This window comes from Herpailurus yagouaroundi, unplaced genomic scaffold (assembly GCF_014898765.1).
Source record: "Herpailurus yagouaroundi ecotype Mexico unplaced genomic scaffold, PumYag 557, whole genome shotgun sequence".
Taxonomy (NCBI): domain Eukaryota; kingdom Metazoa; phylum Chordata; class Mammalia; order Carnivora; family Felidae; genus Herpailurus; species Herpailurus yagouaroundi.
The window spans coordinates 2552080-2570926 of NW_024412774.1; the positions used below are offsets into that span (position 1 = coordinate 2552080).

The following is an 18847-nucleotide window of genomic DNA, read 5'->3' on the forward strand; positions in this document are numbered from 1 at the left end:
TCATAAACTGAAGATAGATGTGGAACTTTATTCAATGAAGCCAATGCCCCCAAGGTCATCTTGCTCCGCTGTGGCCCTTAGCAAGGACCATAGGTGAGAGCTCACTGTACATACTAGTAACAGGTAAACAGTAGGGAGTAAGGAAGTATCCGATTGTTGTAGTTACTTTCACCCAGTCTAATATTGTGTATGCTCTGTATGTGCTCTGCATAACCTCAACTTTCATAATACTTCTAGGACAGCATTTTTCCCTCCTCCTGTTTACAGAGGAGCAATTTGAACCCAAGAGAAGTTAGGTAACTTGGCTCAAGATGACAAGGGTTAAGTGGTAAATCCAGGGGTAGAGCTCAAGTTCTCCTGAATCCTCAGCTTAGGCTTTCAAATCTCTGCAGTGGTGCCTCCATCACTGGGTAGGATTTTAGACAACTGGCCCAAGTTCAAACTAACCACTGCCATGGTTCTCCACAGTGGACCCTCCCAATGTGCACTTACATCAAGCCCTCTAGACCACAGTCAGGGTGCTGCAAGGCCTCACACAGCAGGGGCACCCCTTGGTCCAGGTAGTTGTAGGATACATTAAGAAGCTTCAGCTTCTTGCTGCTGTTTAGGACACAGGTAAAGGCTTCACAATCATCTGCTGAAAGGTGACAATTTGCCAGCCTGTAGGAAAAAGAAGAGGTCACATTTTGTTGGTTTCTTTCTCTAATCCATTCCCCTTGTTAATCCTGTACAAGTCAGGAAGAACATATTCGCTCTGCTTTGGCACCTCATGGACCCCGTTCTTGATCCTGGTAACTCTCGGGATTTGAGGAGTCACTAGAGACACAGGCTTATTATCCATGTACAACCTAGGGAACTGCTACAAACACATCACATGATCTATGAGGCCCCTTCCTATTCCTATATCCTTGTGTCCAGCCATGTTGGCCATTTTCAGTTGCCTTACCCACATTAGGAGCTACTCAAGGTAGTCATTCATGTTTGCTGCTCTCCACATGTCCCCCCAAATCTTCTGACCCACTTAGGGTTTTTGCACTTGTGCACCTTGTTGGAATGCTCTTTGCCTGGTCTTTAGTTTGATCTTCATCTTTCAGGCCTCTGCTCGAGCAACACGTCTTCAGAGGACATTCTGTTGAAGATGACTTCAACTGGAATTCTATAGAACTCATCAATTGGTAGCTTGAGTAGGTGGAGGCTGCCAGTAATTATAGTTTTCTATTACCTCAGCCACTCTCCCTCTGGCTGCCACAGAAAAGGTATAAACTAGGTCCAGAGGTAATAGAATAAAGATGTAAACAATTAGTTGTTAAGAAATGAAAATGTAATTGGCAAGTTACCAAGTCTATGGCTCCTAAAATTTTTCTAAGATGATTCTGTGCCAAAGCTTGGTTTAAAAAAGTTGTTTCTAGGGGCGCCTGGGTGGCGCAGTCGGTTAAGCGTCCGACTTCAGCCAGGTCACGATCTCGCGGTCCGTGAGTTCGAGCCCCGCGTCAGGCTCTGGGCTGATGGCTCAGAGCCTGGAGCCTGTTTCCGATTCTGTGTCTCCCTCTCTCTCTGCCCCTCCCCCGTTCATGCTCTGTCTCTCTCTGTCGCAAAAATAAATAAACGTTGAAAAAAAAAAGTTGTTTCTAGCATTAGGGTATTATTTTCAAGGATTAAAAAAAAGGGGGGGGGTTGACTTACTGTACACTACCTACAAACAATAACTCAAAATGGATCATAGAATTAAATGTAAGAGTTGAAACTCTTAGAAGAAAACATGGCAGTAAATTTTCATCGCCTTGGGTTGGGCAATGGTTTCTTAGATAGGACACCGAAAGCACAAGAGGCAGAAGAAAAATACCTTTCAACATAAAAAAAATGGAACAGAATAAAAAGCCCAGAAGTAAACCAACACTTATATAGTCAATTAGTCTATGACAGAGGAGGCAAGAATACATAATGGGGATAATACAGTCTCTTCAACAAACAGAAAGTGGTCCAGTTTTTCCAGCATTAATACCATACACAAAACCAAAATGAATTAAATGCCTGATGTGAAACCATAAAACTCCTAGAAGAAAACATAGGCAGTAATCTCTTTGACATTGGCCTTAATGACATTTTTCTAGATAGGTCTTCCCAGGCAAGAGAAACAAAAGCAAAATTAAACTATTGAGACTACATCAAACCAAAAAGCTTTTGCATAGCAAGAAAACCAACAAAATGACAAGGCGACCTACTGAATGGGAGATATTTGCAAATGACAACCCCTTATGGGATATAATATCCAAAATCTGTAAAAAACTCACACAACTCAACACCAAAGAAACACTTCTCCAAAGAAGACATCCAGATGGCCAATAGACACATGAAAAGATGCTCAACATCACTCATCATCAGAGAAATACAAATCAAAACCACAATGAGATACCACCCCATACCTGTCAGAATGGCTAGTATCAAAACAACAAAAAATAAGTGTTGGTGAGGCTGTGGAGAAAATGGAACATTTATCCACTATTAGTGGGAATGTAAACTGGTGCAGCCACTATGGAAAACAGTTTGGAGTTTCCTCAAAATATTAAAAATAGAATTTCCATACCACCCAGTAATTTCACTACTAGGTATTCAAATTAGAAACAAAAACACTAATTTAAAAGATATGCAGCACCCCTAAAACATTATTTACAACAGCCAAGATATGGAAGCAACCCAATTATCCATACATAGATGAATGGATAAACAAGAGTGGTACACACACACACACACACTGGAATATTACTTGGCCATAAAAAAGAAATCTTGCCATTTGCAACAACATGGACAGACCTGGAGGGTATAGTACTATGTGAAATAAGTCAGAGAAAGACAAATACCATATGATTTCACTAATATGTGGAACTTAGGAAACAAATGGACAAAGAAAAAGATACCACCACCACCAACACCAGACCTAAATACAGAGAACAGACTGGTTGCCAGAGGGGAAGTGGGGATGGAGGGATGAACAAAATAGATAAAGGGTCTTAAGAGGTATAAACTTCCAGTTATAAAATAAAGTCATGGAAATATAAGTACAGCATAGGGAATATAGTCAATAATATTGTTGTAGCCTTGTAGTGTGACAGAGGGTAACTATACTTGTCATGGTGAGCATTTTGTAATGTATGTAATTGTTGAATCATTATGTTGTTCACCTGAAATTAAATATGTGAACTATATATACTTCAATTAAATATAAAGACATATAGAAAAACTAAAAAATTTTTTTAAAAATTGTGTTTCAAAGGACACCATTAAAAAAGTGAAAAGAGGGGTGCCTGGGTGGCTCAGTTGGTTAAGCATCTGACTCTTGATCTCAGCTCAGGTCATGATCTCATGGTTGGTGGGATCAAACCCCTCATTGGGCTCTGAGCTGCCAGTGCAGAGCCTGCTTGGGATTCTCTCTCCCCTTCTCTCTCTGCTCCTCCCTTGCTTGTGCTGGCATGCTCTCTCTTTCAAAATAAATAAACATAGTTTTAAAATTCAAGTGAAAAGATAAATGAAATTAAGAGTACATTTATCTTAAGCACTGAGAAATGGATAGAATTGTTGAATCATTATATTGTACATATGAAACTAATATAACACTGATTATAAAAAATTGAAAAGACAATTCATAGAATGGGAGAAAAAATTTGTGAATTATGTATCTTGCACATAACTTGTATTACAACTCATCACATAAAAAGACCAACAAACCAATTAAAAATGTGCAAAGGACTTGAATAGACATGTCTCCCAAGACATACAATTGCCAACAATCACATGAAAAGATTTAACATTATTAGTCATTCAGAAAATTCAAACCAAAACCAGAATAAGATGCCACATCAAACCTGCTGGATGGCTACAATAAAAATAATGGAAGGTAAGTATTTGTAAGGATATGGAGAAATTAGAACCCTCATACATTTCTGGTAGGAATGTAAAATTGTCCAGCCACTGTAGAAAACACTGTGGTGGTTGCCCCAAAATGTTAACATGAAATTATGACTCATTTCCACTCCTAATTATATACCCAAGAAATTGAAAACAGGTGTTTAAACACTAATATTCATAGCAACACTATTCACAACAGCCAAAGGTGTCAATAACCTAAACACACATCAACAGACGGGTAAACAAAATGTAGTATATCCACACAATGGGATATCATTCAGCCATAAAAAGCAAAGAAATACTGGTACAGAACAGGATTTAGATAAACTTGACAACATTTTACTAAGTAAAGGAAGCCACTCACAGAAGACCACATATTGTATGATTTAATTTAAATGAGAAATCCAGAATAGGCAAATTCATTGAGACTGAAAAGTTAGTGGTTGCCAGGGCAACAAGGCAATGGGGAGTGAGTGCTAATAGGTATGGAGTTTGTTTTCAAGGTTCTAAAATCAGATCGTTGTGATGGTTGCATACTCTTGTCAGTATAGACTAAGACCACTTGGTATATTCTTAATATGGAGGGGGTGAGTTTTATGGTTATGTGGATTGTATCTTGATAAAGCTGTTATTAACAAATGGGTTTGGGTCTTTGTGTATTTGGTTGATGGGCAACTAGAGAAAGCATTTGAAAATGTGGGTACTATTTGTAGCAACATGGATGGAACTGGAGAGTGTTATGCTAAGTGAAATAAGCCATACAGAGAAAGACAGATACCATATGGTTTCACTCGTATGTGGATCCTGAGAAACTTAACAGAAACCCATGGGGGAGGGGAAGGAAAAAGAAAAAAGAGGTTAGAGTGGGAGAGAGCCAAAGCATAAGAGACTCTTAAAAACTGAGAACGAACTGAGGGTTGATGGGGAGTGGGAGGGAGGGGAGGGTGGGTGATGGGTATTGAGGAGGGCACCTTTTGGGATGAGCACTGGGTGTTGTATGGAAACCAATTTGACAATAAACTTCATATATTGAAAAAAATAAATAAATAGAAACACACTAAAAAAATGTGGGTACTACAGAAGGTCAATAGAAGTTAAGTATTGGAATCATTACTTGATTGAAAACAATTCTTGAAGTATCATATACACACAGAAAAGTACATAAGTGCTAAGTGTTGGCCAATGAATGGTCACGAACTGAACACACTTGTGTTACTAGTATCCAGGTCAAGAAACAGCATATCTATCACCTCCTGTCGCTATCCTAACCTCTAATACCATGTCTTGCCCATCTTTTAACTTTATATAAAATCATATAATCTAGTCTCAAGTTTGGCTTGAGATTCATCCAAACTGTTGCTTATACTTGTAGATTAATTCTCAGGGAATGAGAATTCTTTTATTTAACTTACTGTTAGTAGATATTTCCATTTTTCAGGTCTTATGGATACTTGCCATGTATGTTTTTTAGTAACTCTTTTTCAGCAAACTTATACATCAACTCCGTTGAATGTACACCTAGAAGTGGAATTTTAGTAATACAGAATGCCAGAACCTATGAAAGCCAAATACAGGCAAATGTTTTGCAAAGTGGTTGTACCATATTCTAACCTCCATATTCTATCCTCAAACGCACAGGAGATTATGTTTGTGTATGAACAATAGAAAAGGGGATGAAAGTAGACAGGTAAAAAAAAGTATATAATCCCCTCTGGGATCACATCAGTGATCCTGGGGAGCATAAAAACTTACAGTAGTTCTTCTACATTGCACATTGGATTGTTCAGGGCATTACAGAGCAACTTCACATCATTGCGCGAGAGTGTTGTACCACTGAGGTTCAGGTATTTCAAATCTGGACTATGAGTGAGCACCTCAAAGAAAAGCCAACTGTCACCAGCGAAGGTAACATTATTCATCCTGCAAAAGTAAAGAAAATTTTGGGGACGTTTCATCCAACAAAACCTGAGAACACAGCCTGAGCACCTGTCTTTGAACTATGGCCTCTAATTAGGTCTCAGATCTCTAATTTCACAACTGAGTCATGTAGCTTAGTGGTTCTCAATCTGCCAACCAGCCCCTGTGAGGGCAAAATGGCCCAATGTCTGGAGACATCTCTGTTTTGCTGAGGTATGTGAATGTGTGCTGCTAGCAGCTAGTGAGTAGAAGTCAGGGATGCTACTAAACATCCTATGGTGTACAGGACAGTGCTCCACCACCAAGAATGAGACACCCTGATGAAATACCATCCATGTTAAAAACTCCCAAGTTTAAATGGGTTAGCACAATGTTTATTTTTCCCTCATGTAATGTTTCAACACAGGTATTACTGATGTTTGGAGGGGAGGGGTTTCTTTTAAGCCAATAGTTTTCTACCTTGGATGTACATTGAAATCCCATGGGAGATATTTTGATAAATTGGTTTTGAGGCTTGACTTGGGCACGAGGAACTTTTTAAAACATCCTTGGATAGTTTTTTTTTTGTGTTTTTTTTTTTAATTTTTTTTTTTAACGTTTATTATTTTTGGGACAGAGAGAGACAGAGCATGAACGGGGGAGGGGCAGAGAGAGAGGGAGACACAGCATCGGAAACAGGCTCCAGGCTCTGAGCCATCAGCCCAGAGCCCGACGCGGGGCTCGAACTCACGGAGCGCGAGATCGTGACCTGGCTGAAGTCGGACGCTTAACCGACTGCGCCACCCAGGCGCCCCCATCCTTGGATAGTTTTAACATGCAGAAAATATTACAAAGTCACTGCTCTACATCCTTCTCAAAGCATGGTTCCTGGACAAGCCACATCTCAGCATCATCTAGGGACTTGTTAGAAATGCAGTCTTAGGCCCAACTCCAGACTTACTAAAGCAGGTGTTTCCATTTTGATGAAGTTCAATTTTAATGACCTGACACTCCACTGTGTAGGTACAGACCCAGCTGGTTTCCCTGTCTTGGGACTTCAACATTCCACTAGCAAATGGGGAATGCACATATAGAAACTCTGGTCTCTTAAAGGCTTTCGTATAAAAGTCATACTTCTGCTCACATTTTATTGCCAAGAAAGAGTCACATACTCCTATTTAGATGCCAGAGATCCACAGACATGGACAAGACAACATCATACTACGGCAAGGGGAGCACACCTAGACACCTGTGCCAGACCAATTCTCAGACAATACCACTCTTGCATATCCTTCCTGTTCTCTGGAATCCATAAGTTCCATGTCCTCTCAGAAGGTAGTCTAAACTCCTCGACTAGGAGGACTTTCCAGACAACCAGAATCTCGGATTGTCTCTCATCCTTTCATGTGCACCTCCCACTCAGAAATGTCTATACATTTCATGGCGAGGAAACAAGCCAAGTCACACCTGACCACAGTGGTCCTTGAGGTCAAGACCATAATTCTTACCCCTACTTTATCCTTGGGATTTAGTAAAAGTCTGACACCCAGCTGGATCCCAAATGTTGGTTGACATAATGCTCCTCAAGCATTTTTAGAAGCAGCAAGTGTGGTGGCCACCAGAAGAGGCTCTGCAAGTTGACCAGCTCTGAAGTTCAGAACCCAGATTTTCCCTTTCATAGCTTTGTGACCTTGAGAAACACATTTTAATGTGATGAGTGCAGTAAAAGGTGACACAGCAAGAGAAGTAGGCATGTGGAAATCTGCTCTGATTATAATTCTTTGGTTATGCAGTTGGCCTCACCTAAAAGTGAGGTGGGACCAATTTGGTATCTACACCAGAGACTCAAGTCTAGGAGGATCCCCAACTTACTGAAGCTTTTGAAGGTGACAGCTGGGATGCCTCAGCTGATTACACAAAGTTACATAGGTTGACTCACTGAGGATACTGTGACTCATCTGGAGTTCTCTGAGGTGCTCATTTGTAGTGAGCACAGAGCAGATATCATGCCAACAGAGGATATTGTAACTTGACCTGTAAGAAAGGAGAAAGGATGTGTTTTCCAGGATATTGTCAACCCAAGCAATTCATAACATAAGAAAAAATTATCTTCGTGGACATAAAAACTCTGACATAGCCCAACCTTTAACTAGACAGAATAACATCCATCAGGTAAGTTTTATATTCATTATTCTCAACCGAGGGGACTGTTGTCCCCTCTGCCCAGGCAACATTAGGCAATATCCGGAGACATTTTTTTGTTGCTACAACTTATGGGAGGGGTACTTCTGGATCTAGTGGTAGAAACCAGGGATGCTGTTAAACATGCTACAATGCGCAGGAAAGCTTCCCCTCACCCCCTGCCAACACAATTATCCCTCCCAAAATATCAATAGTGCCAAGGTTGAGGAACCTTGCCATATATATGGGCAGTTTTATACTTAAGACTTTGGCAGGACATCCCAGCTGTAAGTGAGTCTTGAGTAATATAGCCTAGGCTCAAACCTAGCCTTCACAACTTCCTAACTTGGCCAGCCTACAGGATCTTTTTGCTCCAGTTTCCCCATCTGTAACATGATAAAAATCTACCTCATAAGATTTTCAGGAGCACTTAGTTAAAATTTATAAGATTTCTAAAAAAGAGGTTAGAGTGGGAGAGAGCCAAAGCATAAGAGACTGTTGAGAACTGAGAACAAACTAAGGGTTGATGGGGGGTGGGAGGGAGGAGAGGGTGGGTGATGGGTATTGAGGAGGGCACCTTTTGGGATGAGCACTGGGTGTTGTATGGAAACCAATTTGACAAAAAATTTCATATATAAATAAAAAAATAAATAAAAAAAATAAATCACAAAAAATAAAATAAAATAAAATTTATAAGATTTCTAGAATAAATTTTAAAAGGTAATTTTTTTTCAATATATGAAATTTATTGTCAAACTGGTTTCCATACAACACCCTAAAAGGTAATTTTTAACTGGGAATTCAAGAAAGGATGTGAGTGTAGTCCTTTGAGAATGATGCTAATTATAAGTACATACCAACCATATTGAAAAGTATAAGAAACACACATGGATTCTCATATTCAATCTCCACAATACCTCACAACGTAGTTAACATTATTGCCCTACATTTAGTGAGGCAACTTCAACAAAGAAGGGAAATCCCATGGGCAAGGTCATGTAGTTCATAAACAGTCACACCGGGACCTGAGCTAAGGTCTGTTTGACAGGAACAATGACAATCCTATAATAAAAATGCCATCAGCCAAGCCCACCTGGAAATGTGGACAAATGCTGAAAAGATAACAGAAAGAAAGCAATTAGATGGACTCACACAGAGCTGTCTGCATTTCCCACTTGAAAGACATTCTGGGTGGAGAAGCAAAGCTTCTGCAAACTGGAACAGTATTTTAAGCAGTAGGCAGAAACCCGCAAGTCCACGTGGTCCGTGATGGTAAAGTGAACATCTTGGAAGAAGTCCATTGCCCACTGCACAAAACCTTCATTCTGCATCTCAAACAGACAGTAACACAATGCCAAGAAATCTATCTGTTTCTGAAGATGCTCATTCTCACCTATGCGCTGCAAGTGCTGGTGACATTCCTGCTGTATCTCCTGGGACAGGTGAAAGCCAAAAACTGTATCCAGCTTTTGTTGTTCCTTTTCATTTAAAAGGCCAAATATGAAACACCCCAAAGAAATCCAATGTACCTTTTCTTTCTTCAAATAGGTAAATAGCACAGCCTTTCTACATCCAACAGCTGGGTTAGGATGGTCCATGTGGCTCTTGAGAAAATAGAACATGGCGGCACAGAACTCCTGGATGCTCACATGGAGAAATATGTAGGAGTTCTCCTCCTCCTTGCACTTCTGAAGAACCTTTATGTCCAGCAACGTAGAGATGTCAGAATCAACTAACCCATTTCTCCTGAGGTCCCCTTCACTGAACAAAAACATGTTGGTCCACATACCCTCGGCAGCCAGGGAACACAAGCCCTTCAACTGGCCTTGGCTTTGCTCATCTGGACAGCTAGCCCCCCTGGGCGTGAACAAGTTAAAGATGAAAGAGCTATAAAGAGAGGTGGTACGTCGGCAGGTCAGCGCCAGGTCTTTCCCCTTTTCCATTTCCTGCTTCAGACAAGTGCTCACAATCCAGCAAAGGATGGGGATTTGGCACATGATAAACAAATGCCCATTTTCTCTCATGAAACTGAAGGCTTCCATGGCTCTATTCCGGTCTTGAAACATAGAGCAGAAATAGATCTTCTTATCACTGTCACTGAATCCCAGGAGTGTTCTAATTTCTGGGTACTCCAACCTATCCTCAACTTCCTGGGGGTACACAGGTGTAGCAGTGATGAGCAGCGAGGACTCGGGGAGCAATTTCTTCCTCAGCAAGCTGCTCAGGAGCACCTGTACTGGCACCTGCTTCATACAGTCGCTGCACAGATCCGACTCAGGTTCACTCAGGCTACATTTCAGTTCTTCGAAGCTGTCTATGAGAAACAAGAGTCTCTCTGGTTGGGACAGGATCTCCACAAAAGGAGTGGAGGAGTCAGACCAGCCTCTAGAGAGGAGTGCAGCCAAACTGGTCTCTGTCAACTGCTTCATTTCCCGGCAGCAGAGGTAGAAAACATAGGAGAATCTCTCCTGGTAGAGGTTGCCCTCCACCCAGGCCAACATCAACCTAATCAGGAATGTTGTCTTCCCAATACCTTGTATTCCTTTGAGGAGCACCGTCCGTGTCTGTTTCCCAGTTTCCTTAGGAGTAAAAAACAGTTCCAAGCATTCACGTTCTCTCTGGGTGAGTTCAGGATGTAAGTGATCTTGAATCCTGGGGATAGATTCTCTGCGCCACATGTTGTTGAATTTCTCCTTCACGTGCATTTGGTACAACTTTGTGTGTCCTGAGTGAGAACAAGAGGAAAAAAGAAACATACAACATCTCCAAGTTAAACTCAATGCTCATCATATATTATATATCCTTTTTGACCCTGCAATTTTTCTTCTAAAAATGCATCTTCTCGGGATCTGCCGGCTGCAGTCTTTGGGCCAAAGCTGGACAACAGCCTGTTTTATAAATACAATTTCACTGGAACACCACCATGCTCTTTGTTTACATGTTGTCTATAGCTACCTTCCCACTACAAATGGCAGAGAGGGGTAGTTGTGGCAGAGACAGTATGAAAAAAACAACAGTGACAAAACTCTGCATATTGGGACACTTGAGAGATTTTTTATAGAAAGAACCCTGAACTGGGGCACCTGGGTGGCTCAGTTGGTTAAGTGTGTGACTCTTGGTTTTGACTCAGGTCACGATCTCACTGTTCAAGAATTTCAGTCCAGGGGCGCCTGGGTGGCGCAGTCGGTTAAGCGTCCGACTTCAGCCAGGTCACGATCTCGTGGTCCGTGAGTTCGAGCCCCGCGTCAGGCTCTGGGCTGATGGCTCAGAGCCTGGAGCCTGTTTCCGATTCTGTGTCTCCCTCTCTCTCTGCCCCTCCCCCGTTCATGCTCTGTCTCTCTCTGTCCCAAAAATAAATAAACGTTGAAAAAAAAATTAAAAAAAAGAATTTCAGTCCCGAGTCGGGCTCTGCGCTGATAGCTTGAAGCCTGATTAGGATTCTCTCTCCCTCTTTCTGCTCCTCCTCTGCTTGTGCTCTCTCACTCTCGCTCTCAAAATAAGTAAACATTAAAAATAAGAAGAAGAACGCTGAACTCAGAAGTTCAGTGGCCTGTGTGGAGGTCTGGCATCTGCTGCTCATAGCTATGTGATCTGGGGAAGGAAGGAATCTCCCCAAGCTTCAGGTTTCTCAGTTGTAAATGAAAGTAAGGATGAGCTACCTCATATAGGGAGATTGTGAAGATCACAAGCTATAAGAGACCATGCATGTGGGAGCATAATACATAGTATGAAGGGATTTAGAATAGGAGGCATTTGTCAGATTTGCACTTCAGTTTGGAAAGGGATGATGATATCTCCTGTGGTTGAGAACGAAGACACCAACAAGTCATTCCCACCTACATATAAGCACCATCATGTCTTATAAGCCTAATTCTCTATCAGGTTCTGAGCATGATAGTATTTGCATAGCACTCCTCATGCCCACAATGGTGCACTAAGGTAGAGAATTTGCCCTTCCCTCTCCCCCCCCCCTTTTTTTAAACAGAGTTGTGAGAGGTTCACTGATTTCAACAGGCCCATGTGAGTGTCATTAAGATTGCAACCATTATCGGGGCGCCTGGATGGCTCAGTCGGTTGGGCGACCGACTTCGGCTCAGGTCATGATCTCACACTCCGTGAGTTCGAGCCCCGCATCGGGCTCTGTGCTGACAGCTCAGAGCCTGGAGCCTGTTTCAGATTCTGTGTCTCCCTCTCTCTCTGACCCTCCCCCGTTCATGCTCTGTCTCTCTATGTCTCAAAAATATATAAACGTCAAATAAAAAAGAAATTTTTTTTAAAGATTGCAACCATTATCTGCCATGCCCTGGCAGGTCCAATCTGAAGGCCAATTCTGCCTTCTGTTCCAAAAAGAATATTGGAGTGACTCTTTCAACATGTTCTATGTCCAACAGCATGTTTAATGACCTGGATTAGGGAAGATCATGTTTCTGGTAAGGTTTGACATTCAACCCTCACTCTAGAAAAAAAAAAATTACAAAGAAGGAAACTGAGGAGAAACACACAAAGGGGAAATTCAGAAACTCCTAAAACACTTCCAAGATGACAAGAAACAAACAGAAATTGTTAAAACACAGAAACTATTAATACTTTAATTCACCACTACCAACCAAAAGCAGCACCAAAAATTTGGTTTTAGTGCCTATAATTCATGCCACAAGACATTTGTTTAGCCATATTTTTTTTTATAAGAAACCGAATCCTATTGAATGTGTATTTTTAGTACTTTTTTGTTCCCTACTGAAAAATTTAGGTCTTCCACTAGCTACATGTACCTATTCAGCAACTTCAATGGGACTGGTGTAACTGAGGAATGAAATTTCTTATTCAATTTAAATTAATTCAAATGTATGCCAACTGGTGCAGCCACTCTGGAAAACAGTGGGGAGGTTCCTCAAAAAATTAAAAATAAATCTACCCTATGACCCAGCAATAGCACTGCTAGGAATTTACCCAAGGGATACAGGAGTGCTGATGCATAGGGGCACTTGTACCCCAATGTTTATATCAGCGCTTCCAACAATAGCCAAATTATGGAAAGAGCCTAAATGTCCATCAACTGATGAACGGATAAAGAAATTGTGGTTTATATACGCAATGGAGTACTACGTGGCAATGAGAAAGAATGAAATATGGCCTTTCATAGCAACGTGGATGGAACTCAAGAGTGTTACGCTAAGTGAAATAAGTCATACAGAGAAAGACAGATACCATATGGTTTCACTCTTATGTGGATCCTGAGAAACTTAACAGAAGACCATGGGGGAGGGGAAGGAAAAAAAAAAAAGGTTAGAGAGGGAGGGAGCCAAAGCATAAGAGACTGTTGAGAACTGAGAACAAACTAAGGGTTGATGGGGGGTGGGAGGGAGGGGAGGGTTAGTGATGGGTATTGAGGAGGTCACCTGTTGGGATGAGCCCTGGGTGTTGTATGGAAACCAATTTGACAATAAATTTCATATATTAAAAATAATAATAATAAAAAGTTATGTGAAGTCAGAGTGCGTGGGTGGCTTAATCAGTTGAGCATCTTACTCTTGATTTTGACTCAGATCATGATCCTAGGGTTGTGAGATAAAGCCCTGTGTTTAGCTCTACACTGAATATGGAGCCTGCTTAAGATTCTCTTTCCCTCTGCCCCTCCCACCCCCCACTCATGCACTTGCTCGCTCTTTCAAAAATGTTAAACGGTGCCTGTGTGGCTCAGTCGGTTAAGTGTCCAACTTTGGCTCAGGTCATGGTCTCACAGTTCATGAGTTCGAGCCCCACACAGGGCTCTCTGCTGTCAGCACAGAACCCACTTCAGATCCTCTCTCTCTGCCTCTCTTCCACCCTTGCTCATGCTGGCTGTCTCTCCAAAGTAAATATTTAAAAAGATTAAAAAAGGAAAAATTATGTGAGGTCACTAAAGAGCTATGAAAACACAAAGTTCTTGAGAAGCCAAGATACAGGAGACAGAGGGAAAGGCCAAGAAGGAGAGCTTAGCACTTGTCTGTTTTCCTTGGGGCATTTTCCTCTAAAGAGGCTGTGAACCTGAATAGACATTAAGGGCTAAGAGGCTAATAAGCCAAGTCAAACTCCTGCCAAGTTCAAGGGTTTGGGGGACAAATGATAGGTTCAGAAGTTCAGCACACGTCAGGCATGAGGGGATACTGGATGGACCATCTGGGAAGAAGGGGAAACTAGCAACAAAATATTCCTCACAAAACACAGCCTGGCTTTGAATTATTTCAATCTGCACTATTAAGGACATATTCATCTGTTACCAGAAGCAATTCTACTTGATCTGGAAGAACATAATCTTGCAGAGCCTCAGTAGCCTCTTTAATGTATTGTATCAAAAGCCCAGTGCTCAAAATTTCCAGGCATGCTGGGAGACAAAAACCACAGGACCAAAACAAGGAGGGGTGGGAAACACATTAGAAAAATATTTACTTTAATATCTGTCTCAAAATGAACCTAACTTAAAGTGTTCAATAAAAAAGAAGATAGGAAGGAATGGAAAAACAAAGGGAAATTATATCCATAAAATAGATTAGCTGAGTTTATGAAATCAATAGATGAGTTTGTTAGCAGATTGGAAATAGCTGAAAAGGGGATTAAGGACTAAGAGATTAGAAATAAACACACAGACTAAAACACAGAGAAGTGACTGAGGAGACACAGTGTAAAGGTCTAATATGTGTCAGCAGAGTCCCAGAAGGGAGCAAAGAATGGGACAGAAGCGGTATTTTCATATGATGGCTGAGACTGAGGAATGAGCAATGCTACCAAGACACAGGTCCAAGCTTAGCAGCTCTAACAGGTACAAGCATCTCAACAGCACCTCAGACAGGTGCAAGTACTCCCAACAGGTGCAAGCACCCAAAACAGGGAGAACACAAAGCCTCATCTATGCACATCTTGGTGAGGAGTTGAACGTTGAAGATGAAAACATGATGGTAAGTCAGAATGGCTATCTCCTCCCACTGATACCTTAAATATGCAAAACAAAGGTAATGCCTGCTACCAGGATAAATGTACAAGTGACCCTTAAGGTGTGACATACATTCAACTGGCATTACAGAAGGAGAGAAGAGTCAGAAGAGACTCAAATGTAATGGGGCAGACTTTTCCGGAACTGGAGGAAGATAGGAGTGTACAGATCAAAATCATCTTTCAAGAGTGGAGCAGCAGGAATTACATTCACATCCACACAACAAAATACGAGGCTCTGGTTACAAGTCCATGGCATGGATTAGAAGCAGACCAGAAGCTGACTAATGTTACAGGTTGTATTGCCAGGATGGTTCAACATTACCCAATGGAGTGAGTGCTTATTCTTCAAAGCAACCCTCAGTCTCTCTTACACCAACAGGAGCAGAGGAGCAGAAGCATGGTGACAGGGATGACTGGTCTCCTATTGTGATGAGGCCCTGGAGGTATTGAGAGGACAGTGTGTGAGGCTCAAACCTCTACACAGCCCTGAGGAGAAAGACCAGGGGTCTTTCTGGTCTACGACACAGCATGAAGGTGGGTAGTGGTGCAAAGGTGTGCATGGGAAGGCACATATTCCCACCTGGAAGATCCAGGGGAGGCGGACCTCATGCAACCCACTCTCTATGACCACAGCCTCTGGTGCCATGGCCATGGGCAAGAGGTCACCCACCAGTTTAACCCTTAGAGGGAGCACCTGCCTGGCATTTGCCTCTCCAGCATGGTCCTCCATCACTTGACAATTTTGTACAAGGAGCTCAGGTGTCAGACCTTAAATTAAGATGCAGTATTATGTATTGCCTTGATATGTGGTAAAGTTGTGGAGGAAGAGACTGGAATGTCCTAAACTTAAGTCCCCCTCCCCACTTTGTGCCCACAGATATGGTCCCCTAGCTAAATAATCTGTTTATTAAGGAATCAGGCATAATTCATGTTTATCCCTGAGTAGTGGGTTTCAGTTCCCTGAGAGTCATAGAATTATTCACATTCACATCCTCCAGGGATTCAGGGCACACCCACTCTTTCAATACCACAAACTGCCTGCCACACCCCTGGTTGTTCACTCTGTTTCTAAGTGCAATCATCATGGGGCCCCATGTGGTGGTGTTTTGACTATATGTGGCTGTGAGTCTATGTGCTGAAACACTGCTGTTGACTTCATCTGTACAGTGTTGGGGATTACGGGCTTAGTCATCTTCATAACCTAAAGGTGGGAATCCTTCCCCCACCAGCAGGGTATAAAAAGGAGGCAATTAAAACAGGAGTCCACAGGATCTCCAGAAGTATTTTGCTTTATTCTACCCCCTCTGGTCTGGGTCCTGGGAGTGCATGGGATTGGAAGGCAGAAGATCTCAGGTGTGAACCTCTGTTGGTCCATGGACTCTGCTGTAGCTCCTCATCTCTGATATGGTTTGAGAATGGGTGTAGGATTGCCACATGGAGCCAAGTCAAGACTGTACCATCAGTGTCCCACTAGAGATTAAGTGGTTCTCCATCTTATTAGACCCAATGCCCTCCCTTTTGAGTAATCTTGTGTCATATCTTTTCTAATCTGAACGGACATGGCGCGTCTGATTGGCTTGGTTGGTTCAGTGTCTAACTCTTGATTTTGGCTCAGGTCATGATCCCAAGCTTGTGGGATCAAGTCTTACATTGAGCTCCATGCTGAGTGCAGAGGCTGCTTAAGATTCTCATTTAAAAAAAAGAGGTTAGAGTGGGAGAGAGCCAAAGCATAAGAGGGAGGTAGGAGGGAGGTGGGAGGGTGGGTGATGGGTATTGAGGAGGGCACCCTTTGGGATGAGCACTGGGTGTTGTATGGAAACCAATTTGACAATAAATTTCATATAGTGAAAAAAGAAGATTCTCATTTTCTCTTTCTCTCTCCCCCTCTCTCTCACAGCACACAGTGTGTGCTGTGTTCTGTCTAAAAACAAAACAAAACAAAACTAATCTGAAAGGACATTTGTGCCTCATTTAACTTTCCCACAAATGTAATTAAACAGTCAACATGATATCCTAACTGTAATTATAAAAATGAAGTAAAACTTACAGTAAAATGGAATGTATTCCAATATCTAAATGCTCCAACGGGGCTACTATAAAGATGTAATGAAGTTGCCAAGAGCCCACATTGTATGTGGATAGGATACACACAAATACAGACGGTGGTAGTGGAAACTCAGAGGTCACAAGAAGTGCTGATATTTGGGCAGATGAGGGTATAAAATGGTCCACAATTCAATAAAGTTCTGAACAAAAGACACGCTTCCCTCAAAAAAAATATTGGCCCTTAAGATGATACTGCTTATAGGTCACAGATTTTCCGACATGAACTATTGCTTGCTGAGTATTAAAACACACACGTATGTGGCAATGATTTCGAAATCTCACTGACCACTGGCACTCTATGCAGTCTTAAATAAACACACTACCACACCAGTTACCGCCAGCGCAGTAGACCACCCACAGCAGATGGTGTCATTGCTAATGGGTCAAAGCTATAGTTCCTACAGTACAATATCACCTTGGAGTTTCTGCTTGGACACAAGTTCTCTGCCGAGGACAAAATTACCGGTAATCCAGACAGAAGTGCAGCACAGGTTAGGACAGGATATCCACCCACATTTTACCACGTCTAACCATGAGGTCCTAATTAAGTTACTTTCTATCTACAAGGGTAACACTGTCCCATCATAGATTCTGGACCTGCTGTAGGTAGACATGTAGAGAACGTTTATCAGCATCATGGCATAATCTTCATTATGAGGAACCTGTCCCCATCCCACAACCCCAGACCCTCTCACCTGTGATCTCTTTCTTTGCCTTCTCACAGAGATCTTTTCTATTGATCTTGTTAAAGACGCTGAAAGTCACATTCCATGCTTGCTGTTCCTTGTAATGCCTCATCAGCAGGTTTGCAAGATCTTCCCGTGTTGCCTTCTTTACTTCAGTCCAGGGAATTATCTTGAGTCCAAGCTTCAGAGGCTCCTGTTTTAGGAGCTCCTTAAATTTTCTGAACTCATCCTTTTTGAGTTCCTCCAGGTACCACATCAGGCCAAAATCAGAAAAGAAAGATGACGCCATCTTGACCAGGACAGAGATGTCAATCTTCAAAGAGAGAATTACCAGTAACAAGAAATATATGGAACCTGTGAAAAATTCAGGGCAGTACCAAGCTATAAGAAAAAAAAAAATCAATTGTAACTAAGTTTTTGTATAGTACCTTGCTAGTTTTGGGGGGAATGGGGATGAGGGCAGGAAGTTCTTTAGACCAGACTCATCTCTTCTCACCTTTTTATTGAAACGATCATGAGAAGGATGACAATAAAATTCAGCGTAAGTAAGAAATAGTCCTTGGAAGAATTTTTTCTAACCCTAATTCTGACAACGCCTGGTGGAGATACATAATAAAACATATCCAATGTTAGTATCCAGGAAAGGACTCCTGATGAAGATATAGATACCTGGTATAAACCAGTTGAAAAAAATTAAATAAGCCAAATATGTCCCAATTAAGGCTTACATATTACGGTACCTGATGAGTTCAACTTTAAGGCAAAAATCAAGATGACAGATAGTGATATCTTTACCTAATAAAAAATGGAACAATTATTTCATAAGATATGATAATCTTAACCTATATTCACCTGATATATCCTGAATTTCAATGCAAATAAAGACTTACAAGCAGTGAGAAATTATGTATCTCTCAGTAGATAGTAGAGAAGGCGTGCCCACACAAAAACAGTCAGTTGATTTTTTTGACAAAGGCACAGTGCAGAAAGGACTTTTTTTTTCAATGACTGGTGCTGGGACAACTGGAAGTCTATATAGAAAAAGAAAAAAGTAGATTCAGATCTCAGATCTTATACAGAAATCAAGTCCAAATGAATTACAG

At 41.6% G+C, this 18847-nt stretch overlaps 1 protein-coding gene across 1 annotated transcript in view; it reads right to left on the reverse strand.

Annotated features, from left to right (window-relative positions):
* The window catches only part of NLRP4 (NLR family pyrin domain containing 4), a 30867-nt gene extending 12834 nt beyond the window's left edge, over positions 1 to 18033 (reverse strand). Inside the window, exons 1-5 of the mRNA XM_040465174.1 lie at positions 17754 to 18033; positions 9133 to 10705; positions 7672 to 7833; positions 5656 to 5823; positions 493 to 660 (exon numbers count right to left, since the gene is read on the reverse strand). Of these exons, the coding sequence (XP_040321108.1) occupies positions 493 to 660; positions 5656 to 5823; positions 7672 to 7833; positions 9133 to 10705; positions 17754 to 18033 (2351 nt within the window). The remainder of the gene's footprint in view (positions 1 to 492; positions 661 to 5655; positions 5824 to 7671; positions 7834 to 9132; positions 10706 to 17753) is intronic.
* Positions 18034 to 18847: the final 814 nt, after the last annotated feature.